The sequence below is a fragment of the Alligator mississippiensis genome, chromosome 2 (genome assembly GCF_030867095.1).
Source record: "Alligator mississippiensis isolate rAllMis1 chromosome 2, rAllMis1, whole genome shotgun sequence".
Classification (NCBI taxonomy): Eukaryota; Metazoa; Chordata; order Crocodylia; family Alligatoridae; genus Alligator; species Alligator mississippiensis.
The window spans coordinates 24,701,613-24,718,136 of NC_081825.1; the positions used below are offsets into that span (position 1 = coordinate 24,701,613).

Genomic DNA, 16,524 nt, shown 5'->3' on the forward strand with positions numbered 1-16,524 from the left:
AGGCATTTTAAACAGACATTTAGGCAAGTCAGAGCTAGAATGAAGCGCTGGGGGCTCCCCACCATGGAGCGGGCAGGCTCCACCTAGCATGCTTAAACCTGAAAAAGGGCAGAATGGGAGAGAGAGAGATGAAAGAGAGACAAATATGTTTGAAGGTGGTACCTGAAGGTGCTGAAGTAGATGGATGTGTCTGGGAGTGGTGGAGTAGGGAGACTTGGAAGTGTATGGCCAGTTTGGCCTATCACTGCTTTATGATCTCTTCTGGCTATGGCTACCTCCCTCTGGCTGCTTGTACCCCAGTTGGTAGAGGACTGGACACAGTGAGCAGAAAACAGACTGCTTATTGCAGGACCTAGTCTGTAGCCCCTATTGCCTTGGATTAATAGCCCCCAACTTCTTAGTCCAGATGGTTCAGGACTTCCCTGAATTGGCAGATATACGAGTGCTACATGCTGTTTAACTTGCTCTTGAACTTGTGGTCAGCCCTGAGGAACAGCTAGCAAAATAGCACCAGGAAAAACCATACTTAAAGTATATGTACTTTATATGAACTCTGTCAAAGCACCATTGTAAAGAGCAGCATTTGAGAGCTACTTTGGTGAGCTTTCTCCCATTTTCCCCACTCTACCGACTCAGCAGTTTAAAGATTTGTACCTCCATGCTGCCTTGCAGGCTCTTTCTCTGTTTTGTTTTGACTCTCCTTAATGTTCTTAAGTTACTTAACTCTATGCTGTTTACTTTGAACTGGAGAAGGCTGGAAGATATGTATTTATTTGTTCATTTGGAAAAACCTCACCGTTTCCTGGACCACCTAGCAGATCTAGACCCAAACCACCAGTGCTTTTTCTGACCCTTTCTGTGCACTTCATATTCTAGAAGAGAAGCAAGGATTTCTTAGGGTAATACCTTTTTTGGCCTAACTATATAGCTGGGATAGAGTCAGACAAGTTTTTGAATGCAACACATTCTTCTTCAGGCCTTGCATTTGCAAGATTGTCTAACTTAATCCCAACTATACAATTGGTCCAATAAAAAATATCACCCTAAGAAATCCTTGCCTCTCGCATAATTTCTGGACCCCTCTGATTCTAGCAGAGAATCCTGTGAATGTGGCTTGGTCTTGTTCCCTCCTGTACACTCCCTTAATACAGGGAACACAAACTTCCTATCAAAAAAAATTTTTTTTTCTTTTTACACAAAGTCTCAAATAACAGAAGAAATAGGAAGAGACTTCTTCTTATTTCTTACTGGACAACTTCAGATCCGTTAGCTGCTTCCAGTGTTCAGACTTCTGATTATACATATCTCAGAGATGTTTGATAGTTAAGATATTAATTAGGCCATTATTTGGTAAGTGTAGTCATTTGTATGTGGTTTTCGCTGTGATTTGAAATGGGTTTCACATCACTGATGCTAATTAGTAACAGCTGTGTCTTATATAGCACTATTTTTCAGTAGACATTAAGGCACATAAAAAGGATGTCAGCATCATGATCCTCATTTTACAACCGGGGAAACTAAGGCACGTTGAGGAAGCAGGACTTTCTCAAGGGTCATCCTTCAGGTCAAAGGCAGATCCAGGAATAGAAAGTAGGTGTCCTGTATTCTGTTTCACCCAGTCAAATATATTAGCTTTCCAGAATTGGGGTACATGTCTTAAGTGGGAAAGCTGGTATTTTGCCCAAAATAGAAGCATGGTGGTGTTGTAAGATGGCTGCTGCTTCTTTTTCTTTTTCTTTTTCTTTTCCTTCCGGCAGCTGCATGGAGCGAGGAGTGGAGTCTAGCAGGGGCAGACTCAGCAGGATGCACCCCCCTTTAATTCCTACTCCACCCAAAATTTAAAAGCAACTGCCTGGCAGCAACAGTGTCTTTTCTATTCAGGCAGCACTTATGGAGTCAATGGACTTCATGGCTCCTTATAAACTACCGTATTCCTGTTAATTACTCTTCCCTCCATATCTATGGAGGGTTAATGGTCTTCTCCTTTTTAATGGTTTTCCAGCAGACCTTTCTCGTCTTTTCAGCTGCAGTTTGTTCATTTAATTGGAGGATCAAGCAAAAGGCTGTATAGTCTCATGCAGTGAAGTGTTTTACTGCTTCACTAGACTTTCCAAATTGATGTTTAAGCAAAAGTATCTTCCTTCCTATTCTGTCAGCTTACTGGAGCTGCCTGGTGCAAAAGATTTTTGGCTTATTGGAGAGTAGGTAGCTTCTGCTTGAAGAAGAGCATAACCACTCCGACAAAGAGTGCTGCTACATTTAGGTATCGGGACTCCTAAATTGCAGATCAGATCAAGATCTGGAATGCTGGAGAAAACTTGCATCTTGAAAAACCACACTCCTTGCAAGTTCTTCATCAAGTGATACTATAGAAAACAGAGCAATTAAGTTAGCTGACCATCTGCCAGAGGCAGTGTGGCCAGTTGATTGAGACCTAGGAAAGTAAGAATCTGTTCCTGGCTCTACTCTGTACCTGCTGGGTGATCCTGAGAGAGGCATTTTTCCTGTCTGTGTCTCTGTAGAAGGGGACTAATGATACTGATCTTTTTAGAGTTCTTCAGCTGAAAAATATTGGGTAATAACTAGGTATATATTTTTTAAGAAAAAGAAGCAGTGAGTGACTGCTTTTTGAATAATTTCCTCCTAGTTCTTGCAGAAGATACATGGTGGAGAGGAAAGAGAGAGGTTGTGTACAAACAAGACTTCCTGAATTGCAGTCATGTCAGACACTGACTTTCTCAAATGCTCTGGTTCCCTGAAGAGCTGGGAAGAATAATGCTAGTCTTACAAGACGGCTTACTATTTTTAAAAAATGTTTTAAAAAATAAGTGGTAAGGAATTTTCAAAATTAATGATTCAATGATATAGTACATTTTGAAACTCTCTCCATTCTCTTCCACCATTTCAAAAATTTCCCCCCCAGTTTTTTCAATGAAACGGAGAACCTTTATCTGGAATTCTGAAATGAGCATTTCACTGGGGTTTTTTTCTTTAATCTTGCTCGTTATGACACTTTTTGCCTTCTTTATTCCAGCCCTTGTTGCAAAGTCAAGTGCTTGGCAGACACAGTGGGATATATTTTCAGTATGTTGCCTGTGAAATGAGTTGTGTAACTGTCATCATGAACAAGACTTGTGCCAGCTCCCTCCACATATGGTGAGAATCTTTCCTGGCATGTACAGTATTCAGTTACTGGTGGGGGAGAAAATATTGGCAGCACTTAGCTGTTTTTTTAGTATTATGAAACATCTCTTCTTACTGTATGCAGGATAGCAAGTAAAATCTATTTTTTTTTTTTAATTAATCCACCCCACAAATGGTCATTGATTTTTTTGCTTTTAAATTCAGTCCACTTACAAACTGCTTATTTGAGTCCTAGAGTTGAGTGCAAGCTACTACACCACAGAATTTAGTTTAGATGTTCAAGTGTGGCCTGTGAATTTAGTCCTCTTAGGCTAGGCTGCTTGGACCAAGATGGAGAATTGAAGGCTGATGTCCACTGCCTCCATGAGCCTACAGCTCGGAGGCAGGCAACTGCAGCCTGCTGAATTTTTTTCAAAATAGATGGGGCCCTCATGGTCTGAGAAATCTGCCAGTATTGTTGCAAGCACCTGACATCTCTCTCTGTTTGAAGCAACATGAAAGTAGACTTGAAACTCCTGAATTCTCTCCCTGGTTCTCCCAGTGATTCACTAATGTGTCTCTGGAAGAGCCCTATGATATTTAGCACGGATGAAATTGCTAGTTCTATAGAAACTATTTTTAAAATGTCTGTATTAAATTGCTTGGGTTTTAAAATCGCTATTTTTTTTTTACAAATGTTTTTAAAAAACCCACTTAAGCTTTCTTGCACTAAACTCCTGTAGAACCTCTCACTCTCTTCTTGTGACTCCGGCATGTATTTTCAGCCATTGATCCTAGAAGTCAATATACGAACGGTCCAGGTTTCAAAATTTTTTTCACAGCCACCTTGGTATCTTTTAACTGGGTTTTCTGAAGTCAGCCTAACTTAACTCCCTTTGACGACAGTGGGATTTTTACCAATAGTTTCAAACCGAGCTATGGGGCAGATGTTGAGTACTTTTTGAATTTCATTTCTAAATACCTAAGCTATGGGACCTATACTGATGAGTTTTATTTGTTAAGCCTGTCTCAGTATCCCAATCTGTAAAACTGGAATAGTTGTGCTTCCCAGCCTCATAACAAGTTAGGAAGATCACACTGTTTTTACAGAACTTTTCAAATACAAAATACTCTGTAAATATGCCATACGATTAATATTTATTTGCTGTCCCTCAAAGGAGGGCAGAGACTTTTTTTCCCCAGAAGATTACTGCCTTCATTGTAATTCATTTTTTGATCTGGCCATTTGTCACTTTTCATCATTGACATCTGGAATGAAGGCAGAACTGGATTTTTGCATCACTTTGCATGTCATTAAGAAGCAATTAAGAAAAAGCACAATTGTGTCAACCAAACAGAGAACAGAAAACACGGAAAAAAATCTCATCACAAATGTAAGTTTGCATCATTTATCATTTATGGAAACAAAGAAGTTTCCTGTGACAGACTCTTATTTTTCTTTAAAAGATATTATCAAGGTTTATAGACTCCAAATAGCTTCTTTCTCCTCTTCTTCCCCCTCCTCCTCCCCCTTCTCCTCCTCCTCCCACTCCTTCCAGTGGCAGCCTTACCCCTTTGGAGCATCTCTCTAGTATGGATACATCTCTGGAAACAAAGGCATCATCTTGCCCTAATCTCCGTTCTTTCACAGATCGTTCTTCTCTTTGTCTTTCTATCTACCATTGTTTCACTGGCAAGTATTAGTACTGCACAAGGGTGTGGCAGAGGGTTATTTTGTATTATTTTATTGACAATGCAGCCTATAACCATAACCAATCAGAAAAAGGAGGATAAAACTGGAGAAGATCTAGGGACAGTGGAGCCTTCTAATCTATTTTATGTATTTGATTACATCTAGCAGTTAATTGGACACTTCTGAAAAGCTGAAAGCCAAAATGTATCATTTGTATTATAAACACTAAAATGACAAATTGTATTGTTAACAGCAGTGTTTTAATTGCATTCAATGAGTAAAGTTTTTTTATTATTTGTTTTGCTTGGATTAATCATGTCACTGGGGAGTTTACAACCCAAAATGCAAAATATTACTAACGTTTGAGGACCAGCAGATGAATCCATCTTCTCTTTTTTTCTTGTTATTTCTAACAGGTAAATAAACTGTTTTTTCTTGAAAACATACACTTTAGTCTCTTCAAAGTATTCAGTATGCTGAGACATTTTAATCAGTTTATTGTAACCAGACAGTACCTGTTAAGTTAAAACAACTAGTCAAGTGGGACCTAATTGAGGAAGATTATTTTTCCCTTTGAGATTTTTCCCTAAGGTTTATGATATTATTTCTAGTGGTACTTATATCTGTAATGCTATAATCTTTATTTAAAAAAAAAAAAATATATATATATATATATAATTTTTGACCTCTCTGAGACTTCTGCCTGATTTTAAGGAATACAGAAAAATAGTAACATCAGGGATATTTATGGATTTTAAGATTTCTTTGATTCCTCTTTTGAATAATCTCTTTAGATGCTGCTCTAGTTAGCTGATAATTGCAAAGTATCAGGGATGAATCCTAGGAGGATCTCATTTGTTTTCTTTTTATTTCTAGGAGTGAGAATTGGCTGCTTAGAGCTGGACTAGTAGATACCATTTATATGATGGCAGTCCTCCCTTGTTTCTGCGATTATCTGCAATGAAAGGTGCATGCTTACATCCTTCAAAAGAAATCCAGACTTTTTGGTACAAGCCTTTCTCTTTGTTTGTTTCTGGATTTTTCTCCCTCCCTTCTGTTGTGGGCAAAAATGAATCCCCAAGAACAAATCCAGTTTTATTCAAAAATCAAAATTGCAGCTGAAACATCGTAGCCTTTCCTTAGGCAGAAAGAGCTCCATTGGATTAAAGGGTATTGTATTGTAACAAGAGCCATCATGAGCATGGTCTAATAATTATCTGTAATTTTAAGGAAGACAGATGTAGCAGTAGCTTGTGATTTCAGATAACAGCCTTATTAATTTTCAAGTGAGCAGCAGCAGAAGCAGATGGTGAGATGAGGGAAGTATTCAAATGTTTGCTATTGATAGCTCTTACCGTCGTGTAATAAGTTTTGGCTGGTGATTGGCTAAGCCAGCAGGGTCCTGATTGCTATCGGGGCTGTAACCAGCTGGGTCCTGCCCGAGGCTGTTTTCAGAAAGCTGGTGCATGCTAATATGTCTGCTGTTGGGGGCATGACAAGTTTAGTTCATGTCATGATGCCATGGGATGGTTTTTATAGAAGTAGACATTTCTTGATGATACTGTGAAACCAACAGATTCATAATTTAAGCCTTTTCCAATCAGGTTTCCTGGCCTGAGAAGGCAAAGTATATGAACAAATAATCTTAACATCCTACTAACTGAAATTCATATTTAAGCTTTTCTTTTTTGGCTTTTAGATCTGGAGGGGAGGATATTTGGCAGCACTGCTGCTATAACATTTCATCAAAAGGTGTTTTGCATTATATTGTAGAGTATGCTTTTTGGGAGATTATCTGGTGGCCAAATATACTAGAGAGGTGGCACATGAATTTTGCTCAGGCTCGTATGTATCTGTAGGGATATCTGTCACCCTGGATAAAAGCGTGACACAGAATTGCATGCAGTCATCACAAATGGATAATATAGGTGACCAGTCTAGATTGGAAGTGCTCACAGCTAACCAATGATGTTTGTGAAATGAATGTGGACATCTCTGGTCAGAACCTGTTAGACAAGTTTTCCCTTTATGGTAACACTGTGCAGAGAGAGAGGTAGTTAGCTGTGTCAGTCTGCAGTCAGGTAGGGGGCAGGATAGGTGGCATGACACCAAATGGCAAACACGAAGGCAGCGTAGCAACGCTAAGGATAGAATCAATGTCGGGTCAGCACCATCCTCCCACTCGGAGATATGGTCAGGGATCAGGCAGTGCGTTAGAAAGCTTACATTGCCTGTACTCATTGCATACAGGCGTACTTGTTCTCTGATGGAGCGGGTATCATTTACCAGGGCAGTGTTCTAACAAATTTCACAAACATGGGGAGAAGTAGTGGTGACCTGAGCCCTGCTTAAAGCTGCCCAGCCCCAATATAGCTGCTGCTCAGCCCCACCATAGGTACAGGCACAGGCAAAGTCCTGCATCTTTCTGTGCCAGATCCAGTGGCTCTGCAGGCTGTATGTTGCCAATTCTTGCTTTAGAACAACGGTTCTCAACCTTTTTAAACCCAAACCAACCCTCATTAGACACAAGGCACCCTTGGAAAATGCCAGCTCTTAGTCTGACTGCAGTAAAGCAGTTTTTCTGTTGTAAAAAACACGGGAAGATCACAGAACACCCAGAAATCTCTGGGTTTATCTTGTGAATCATGCTTGCACACACAACCCTGCTAATGTTGTGTTACAACCCGTGGCACTCTAAAAGGGATCTCAAGGTACCCCAGGCTGAGAATCATTGTCTTAGAGGACACATTGAGTGATGCAAACCTAAGTGAGAGTGCAGCACAGCATTGTGGGTATAGGGGATATAATTGCAGCTTGTGTACCGTAGCGCATATGTTTCTTTTGCAGTACTGTGTGCAAAGTCCGTTAGGTCTTAGGTCTGACAACATTGACAATTTTGGGCATTTTTAGAGTGTTGTAAAATACTGTATTTAATGATATACCACGTAAACTCCCCCCCCCAAATCATCTCCTGCTTCCCCCTCCCCCATTGGGATGTGTCCTAAGCAGGGAAGGTGATTTTTCTGTGCAGAATAGAAGCACAGTGGTTTGATTCCTGCTCCACGGTGCAGCAGTGGCATCGAATATTCAGGCAGCTGAGGAAGTCAATTGATGTAATAGCTCATTGTTCTTCACCCCACATGTTAACCATCTTCTCTTTAATAGTCTCAATGTTCTACTAATCAAGCTAATCTTAGGGCCATTTTACTGCCTGCTTCCTGCTTCTGGTCTCTTTCCTCCTATTTCACAGTCCTAGAGACTCTTGAGCTCTCTTCCGCATCATAAAATTCATTAATGGAGACCAGTCCTCAGTAGTTTCTAGGGTTTTTGCTTTTCAGTTAAAAAGGAAAAGTAGGATGAGTCCGGTAAACATTAGACACTGTCACTGCTCAATGCAAACACAGCTCTGGAAAAATCTTTTCTTCTTCATTCTGTCTTTCAAAGACAAGGTATGTAGGGGGGAGTTATATGTGAGAAAATATGGTATTGTGTGATTGGTAAATAATTTGCAAGATGCTGCCTTTAGATTGCAAGGGGCTAGCTTTTAAGCAAGCAGTGAACAGATGCAACTGATAGGGCAGCTTCTAGACTTGTTACAGTACTTCTCTGTACAGTAAATGGTGAGGTCACATTACAACTTCCTGACAGCTGACCTATATTTCTCATGCTCATTACCATGTCCTGCTCCTGATGGGCTGAACAGATGTGCAACTGTTTGTGTGTTTCCGTCATATTGCACACAAGTAAAATCACTAGTTTTAAATGTCAGCAACTAACAGCAAACACTGGTGTTTTTCCCAGACCCTAATTCCATTTAGGTCGGTGAAACTATTCATGTGAGTTGGGAGACTTTATTTGGGAAATGGTTCATGGGATCTGGCCCAAAAGTCGACAGGAAAAACAGATGCAAGAGCAGACATGGCACAACTGTTGGGAAATGGAGAGTATGAGGATTATTGTTGAAGGAATTGCTGAAAGGAATGGTTTTAAAGGGGGATTTCATGGGTAAGAGTGGGATAGTTTTGCAGAGAAGGATACTGTTCCAAACATATGGGGGAGCATGACAGAAGGCAGGAAGCCAAGAGAGCTGTAAGGCAAAATAAATGGGTAGCATGTAGAGCGGAAGGGGGCAGGGGGAAATGAAAACAGTGGCAGCAGGTTTCATGTAGGATCTTGCAAGTGACTTGAATTAAGTAGAGTAAGAGACAAGAAATCTATAGTCATAATTCATGAGATGTGGTTAGACAAGAAGATGGTAATTTTAGAAGTGGCCTTATGATATTTCTATTTTAATGTTTGTTACACACATTTTAATTTTTTCTTGATGTTACATTTGAATTGTATCTATAGAGAATGCAGTATTGGACCACATCTTCCACAGGTTTGAATTTAAGTTAGCATCTTTAAAGCTAATAAAATTATGGCGATTAATACCAGATGAGGGTCTGGAGTGTTTTACTGAACAGTTGTCATTAAGACAGCATGTTTCATATGCTATTGTCGCTCACATAAATATATCTTAATTTCGTGTTTTGACTGGGTTTTTTTCCTAGCCCTAAGCACAAAATTCCTTTTCACACAGACCTCGTAATTTTTTAAAAGGCATTTAAATAGATTCATAAGGATCTGTGTATTTTCAGCTGACTCTTCTTTTTGGCACAGCATGTACATCTAGTCCTCTTGACGAATGCTTTACCAACAAGAAACTACAGTCAGAAGTTGTATGCAACCTTGGTGAATAAAAGCTTAATTTGTGTGTGCTACCTATGCTGATAGATAGTTTCATAGATGTTAGAGGCTGGAAGGGATGTTACAGACCATCCAGTCCAGCCCCTTTGCACTTGGGCAGGGAAGACCACTGGGGTCAGATGACCCAAGCAAGGTGAGTGTCAAGACGCTTTTTGTACCACCTCTGGGGGCCTGTTCCAAACCTTCAGCATGTGACTTGTAAAGAAGTTTTTCCTTGTGTCCAGTCCGAAGCGATCTTCAATCAGTTTGTGCCCATTGTTTCTTGTCCTTCCCTAGGGGCTTTGGTGAATAGATGCTGCCCCAAGGCCCTGATGTACGCCCCTGATATAGGCTGCCACCAAGTCCCTTCTGAGTCTTCTCTTCTCCAGGCTGAGCAGTCCCAAGTTTTTCAGCCTCACGTCATATGACCTGGTCTCATTTGACCTTTGGACTCTCTCGAGCTTCTCCACATCCTTCCTGAAGTGTAGCGCCCAGAACTGGGCACAGTACTCCAGCTGTGGTCTTACCAAGGCTGAGTAGAGCAGGAGGATGACTTCCTTAGCCTTGCTCGAGATGCCTTGATAGATGCATGCCAGTGTTTGATTAGCTCTGCCAGCTACAGCATTGCATTGGTAGCTCATGTTCATTTTTTGTTTACATAGGCACAACCTGTTGCTTTTCTGTACTGTAACTGGCTTGGCAGGACTTTCTTTCAAAGGTTATGCTGAAACCACTACTTAATGCTTTAAGTCCATACATTTTAAGCACTTTTGTGCATGAGTGACTGATCTCATGTGAGTAGACCCCTTTCCTTCATAAAGGTCTGAAGTTCCACCAAAGAATTTCACACAACTACTAAGGACAATATAGCATCAGGGTGAGCTCCCAGGACAAAGCAGAAGCAATGACTTCTGGTTGCTACTTTGATAGCAAATGTGTGGCCACTAGCAGCAATTGTTTCCCACCCTCCCCACCCCCAGTAGACCGCCCAGAGCAGTTGCCTGTACTGCTGCCCCCTAAATACGCTACTGCAATACAGCACTTAAAACATACTATTTCAAGACCCATGTCATAACTATTGCCTAAATAAAGGAGTCTGATTTGATTAGCTCTTTAGCCAACTAAATTACAACTAAAAAAGCAATGTTCTAAAATCCAGTAAACAGAAAGAAATAGGGTTCTGATTAAATCAGTTTCAGTCTGTGCATGTATTGCAGAAATGAGGGTGTTTTTCATTAAGCTTCCTCAATAAGGAATAGCTATTCTTTAATAAGAATAGCTATTGACACACGCTGTCCTGCCTATGGTGCTCTGCTGGAAACCTAGTTGAAAAGCAGTTTTGGGGCTATTGTCTCTTATTTCACTTGTGTGCATGTTACATGCCACAAAATGCTGAAGTGGCTGCTTTTTCCTTTTCAAAATCTAATGTCTCTGTGACACTTATTACTTTTCTGATATAGTTGGGTTCCATAATTACTGCGTGTCAACTTTCATGCTTGTTTTTGGAAAATGTAGTTTTGCAGTTGATTATTCCACATGCTCTTTGGATTGCATGTTGGAGGCAGGCTTCTGCTAGCTGGATGGTAAGTGCTGTGCATTCTAATCCCCACGTGGCTGTGGCAGATGGAGTGAAAATTGCTTTGATAGCCTGTTTTTGGCCTATGTCCCTCAGCATAGATCCAAATGTGCTACAGGAAAGATTAGTGCCACTTAAGATGATCTCTGGAAATTTAGGAGTAGTTTGTCTTTATTGAGTAAATAACAGCTGTCTCTTCTCTGCATTTTCTTAATACTGTAATAGACCTTGAAGTGTTACAAGTGTATTTAGATAAGAAGGCTGTGTGTGTGTGTGTGTGTGTGTGTGTGAGTTTACTTGATAAAATATCATTTGAAATCCTAGCACCACTGAGGTCAATGGCAAAATTTTGGATGTATTTTAATGGAACCAAGATCGCTTTTCTCTTTCATGCACTTCAGAACTGTCATATTCCAGTTTTAACAAGAAACTTGAAAAGAAAGAAGGGAGAAGCGCTAGCCTAATTTTCCATAGGTTTTAAAAAACGTGCTTGTTAAATGGATGTGTATTTATGGTATGAGCAAACCTTGCATTTACAAGTTTAGAGCTTTTAGAACTCTAAATGTGCGTTTAGAGAGTAGCTTTGTTCTGGAGTGTTTGGTCTGGGGAATACATTTGATAACAGAATACCATTCTTGGTTTATGCCATGTGCATTTGATGCAGTATTTTCTGTAGGTAGGGGATCTGTCTGAATTGCACGAAGACTGTACCTCATCCAACCTGTTTCTTACTGTTGTGCCACTAGCATGGTAGAGTGAACCTGAAGGTGCGGACAGATGTAATATTTGAACCATTCCAAAAATATCACTGATTGGGAACCATTTCACGCTTGTTCCTGGACAGAAGAGTCCACATGTACACTGCTAAGGGTTTAAGAAAAACCTTCACCTTTTGGGGACTGCAGTGGTGCCAAAATGACACCAGGGAGTGGTACAGTACCCAGCCTGGAGTATGGTACTTCCATTATGCCTTCCATGCCTGCAGTTTCCCCAGGGTTCTTCTAGAGGGGGAGGAAGACTTGGGCTGGGGCAGGAGGTTGGAATGGAAGTGCTGGGGGGAGCTGTGTAGACCCCCGCTGGACCCAGTATTTGCTCAGTTCCAAGATGAGGTCCAACCTCCGTTTAACATGGGGGTGGGGAAACTCCTCGTTTTGGAATCAAGTGCAAGGTTCTGGGGGGACAGGTGGCAGCAGCAGCTCTGGACGGGCCCCAAGACACATTGCTGCCACTGCTACAAGGGCAGGCTGGGGCCATGCTCCATGCCCCAGGCTGGAGCAGGAACAGAACTGCTAGCACAGAGCAAGGGTAAGCAGAAGCTGACCCAAGGTAGTGGTGGGACAGGCAACAGGGGCAAGTGGTGGATTGGGCAGAGAGCAGGGTGCAAGCAGCTTGACCTTCCCCCCCCCCCCATCATCGCCTCTCTACTACCTGCCTCCTACCTTCTCTGTCACCCCCCTCCCCTAGCTGCCAAAGAGCCACTGCTGCTATTTTTTCCACTGCAGTACTTGGAAGGACAATTTTAAGATGACCCTCCAACCTTTAGAGTCTATAAATGGGATGTTTATAAATTTGTTATAAATGTCCCATTTATAGACTCTAATGGTTCTATTCATGATTCTATTCATGGACATTTATAAATTTGTTATAAATGTCCATGAATAGAATCTAATTACTGGGGGGTTGTCTTAAATTCAGGGTTTTCTTGGATTCAGGTGAAAATGGTACATGCCTATTGTGCAGTGGCTGTTTCTTCTTCCCTCCCTCCCCACTCCCAACAGTTGACAGGTGTTTACTGTTACAGGCACAACCACCCACCCACCACAAGCAGGAGACTGTAAAGACCCCCCACTCTTGTCCTCCCCAGCCTGGTTCTCTTCCCTCCAGTAATCCTAGGGCCCCCTCCCAGGGTCATTAGCAGGGAAGTGAAACTTGCACAGAGGCTTTCTGCGTTCCCACTCCTTCAGACTGTGGTCTCTGAAGCAATAGGTCTTTGGGCAGTAGAGTCCTGGTTGAAGCCCCATTGCCCTGCATGGGTTGGGGGGCCATGAGGAGTAGTGCAGTTTGGGATGTCTAGGGGACTGATCCGATATTAGGCACCGAATGCTTTGAGTCTGCACGTAACTTTGGACGGGTGCAAGGAGGACTGACTCAGAATAGTACTTGATTTTTCCAACAGCACACTGGGAGTTCAGACTACTCCAAAGTGGCCTGCATGTCTAAACTCGTAGGGTTTAAATCATCTTTTCTAAGCCCCTGAGAGGCACATAGCCTGGATGTCCAGCTTGGAGGATCTGAGAGGAATAGCTGAGCTCTGAGGGGCTGCACATACTCAAATTTATTTTGCATTGTTGGCATACATTGTGAAATGAAAAGCTGAGTAGACTTCACTGTCCGGTTCCAGGGGCAGTGCCATGTGAGAAATGGCTACTGTTGTGAAAAGAGAAAGCAAAACCAGGAGAAACACTTTTGTTAGGAAAATTGTAATTCTAGGGTTGCGAGGTACTGCTGGTGCTTCTTTATTCCATAGTATCCCGATTACCATTTTCTTGTTTTTTAGCACAAAAAACTCCCACTGTAGAAATGAATTTTTTATTTTCAATTAGGAACAGATGCACGATTTCTCCTTGTGGAAAATGTCTTCCCAGGTCCCAGTCCAAGCATGTGATCTGGAGGAAAGCTGCCCATAGTGGATTTGCCTATAGGTTCTACCATCAGCCCTTCCTGTGCATGATTACTCAGTAAGCCTTGTCCATAAAACCCTAACTGCCGTTGAGCTGGCCTGTCTAAAGATGGCTTTTCTCTTGAGCCTTACTAAATTGCATTGGACAGAAATGCCTACGCTAGAGCTGTTGGTAAAATGAAGGAGATTTCTGGTGAGAGATTCCCTAGTAGGATCCTGAGACTAAAGCTTTTCTCCCAGTTCAGTTCATAACAAACCAAAATTAATGTTCAGGGCAGGCTGCAAGGCCCACTTTTTCTTTCTCTGACTAGTAGAGTTGGGTGAGATTTGTAATGCAGTTAGAGGGGCCCCAGTGGTGGTTTTCTGCATGGGGGTTTATTAAGTCTCTTATGTTTGTCTGCTTCTTTCAGTACACAGGATGACTATCTCGGGGAATTAATTAGGTCAGTGGTTTTCAACCTGTGATACGCCAATCCCTGGAGGCCTGCAGACAGTCTAAGTGGTCCACAAAAGACAGCTACGATCGATAGAGGTGCACTGATACATGGGTTCCATATTGAATCGGCACTGACATAAGAAAAATTGAGAGTATTGGCATTCGGCTCTTTTTGGCTTACATTACAGATAATGTGGCCGATAAATGTTGTGTGCATGTGCGCATTGGTAGCATTCACGCAGCCAGGAGCGCAGCCAGGCATTGTGGAGGCCAGTATCAGGTAAGTCTGTTGTGGGGGAAGGGGCATGGGGGGGGCAGATCGAGGTCCCTGCAGTGAGGGAGGGACTCATGAATGTGTAAGACATTTTGAGTAGGGCTGGGGCAGGCGCAGGTTCTGGCGCTGTCCAGCTGGGGTGGGATGAAGCCATGAGTGGCTGCTCTGGGGGGTACAGGGAGGGTGGCTTCCGCTGCTGCACACAGCAAAGGAGGGTAAGGAGGGGTTGTACCCCTGGATCTGTGTGCAGGGCAGGGCAGGCTGGGGCCAGGGTAGTGCCAGGCTCTTCCCAGCTGGGGGCTGGGCTGGGCTGGGCTGCACTCAGGCTGAGCAGTGGTATTGCTGGGAGGGGGGCTACAGTGGGGGCTGCAACCACCCCAGAATTCATTGTAGCCTCCCCGACCCCCCAACCCCATCCCAGCCCCGAGCGCAGCCCAGCAGCCTCCCCACTGGGCAGAGCCTGGCGCCCCCAGCCGCTGCCCTGCGTGCAGATCCCTGGGCACACCCGGCCCATGCCTTTCTGGGGTGCGTGCAGCAGTGGGAACCAACCCCCCCCCTCCCCTGCACCCCACCCCAGCTGGGCAGCACCTGCCCCAGCCTCACTCCCTCCCTCTCCGAATGGGCCTCAACCTGCCCCCCATAGCCCTTCCTTCCCCTCACCCCTTCCCCCTCAACAGACTTACCAGCCGGATGCTGGTTTCCACACTGCCTGGCTGCATATCAGAATCAGATATCATTCAGCTGATATGGCTCGTTAAAAGGTGGCCATTAGTATCGGCCCAAAAAATCTCTATCGGTGCACCCCTAATGATTAATTAAAAGTATGTGAATACTGAACTTACAATTCAAAGGGGTCCATGCCTCCATTAAAAAATTTTTCAGGGTCCACAAATGAAAAAAGTTGAAAAACACTGAATTAGGTGCATAGTGAAAGAGGCTGCTATCAGTTAAGACACCTGCCTCGTTCCCTGCTGCAGTTAGATGGTGTGTAGTGAATGAGGCAGGGGAGTGCAGAAGGAGAAAGAATTGTCTCTCATCAAACAATTGAATGCTGCCTTGGAGAGTTGACAGTGCCATAGAGTTCCTATGGGAGAGTAATCAAGTCACTTTAGCCAGATTGTGCAGAAGTGGTCATTAATCGTGTTGCCTCACTTTCTGAATGCATGATTTGAGTCTCTGGAACCTGATTTGAAGGAGGGGAGAGCGCTTACAACTGCTACTGAAGTCCTTGGGATTTGTGTTTCAATAATTAGACTATGTCAGAATGCATATAGAAAAAAAGATGCTTTAAATTTCTGGGGAGGAGAGGGCTGGGAAGAAAGAGAGAGAGATTCCTTAAACCCTCGTGGGGGTTTCTTGTATTCTTTTTCCAAGGGCTCTGCTTTGGATTTCTGCTACATCGATAACTATATTTGACAGCCATAGCAACATAATATTTGCAAACTGTCAATGGAGTTAGAAGAAACCTGTGAATTTAATTAGTTGTGCCAGTTAAGGTTTTGTCTCTATATTACAGCTCTTAGAGTTCTGTTCCTTCTTGATACAAACTATGGTTCAGATTCATCCAATGCTTAGGAAGCTCTCAGTACAACAGAACGCCTGCTCCGCAGTGTCTTACCATGAGCACATCAAGCCTGTCCTTTATTTTCTCCACTGACTACCTACAGAGTTTGGAGTCAAATTCAAGGTTTCAGTCTCTTACCTTCATGTGTCTTATGGTGTTATAGCTAAAAGACTCTGATAGCTAAAAGATAGCTAAAAGACTACCATGATAGCTAAAAGACTGCCTAAAGCTTCACAGTAAATTGGTGTGGTGGTGCAGTGGGGCAACCCCCCAGGAAGGGGATTGCCTCTCCATTTGGGAATTTCCTTCAGGATCAGTTTGGGGCTGTGGAATGAACTCTTCCCAGAACGAAGTACCATTACAAATCAATCAAGTGCAAGACATTTTTTTTGACCTGCCCTTCCAAACATATAGCAACATGCATAGTTGTTTAAAGCAAAAGAAAAAATA

The 16,524-nt window shown here is 42.6% G+C and overlaps 1 protein-coding gene across 4 annotated transcripts in view; it reads left to right on the top strand.

Annotated features, from left to right (window-relative positions):
- AFAP1 (actin filament associated protein 1) overlaps positions 1 to 16,524 on the top strand; it is a 206,325-nt gene that overhangs the window by 50,293 nt on the left and 139,508 nt on the right. The window contains exon 1 of one of the 4 annotated variants that reach the window (XM_019479320.2): positions 5,708 to 5,783. The exons of the other annotated variants lie outside the window; for them this stretch is intronic. Within the exon in view, the coding sequence (XP_019334865.1) occupies positions 5,777 to 5,783 (7 nt within the window). The 5' untranslated portion in view covers positions 5,708 to 5,776. Of the gene's footprint in view, positions 1 to 5,707; positions 5,784 to 16,524 lie in introns of those variants that run through there. 4 annotated transcript variants of the gene reach the window in all.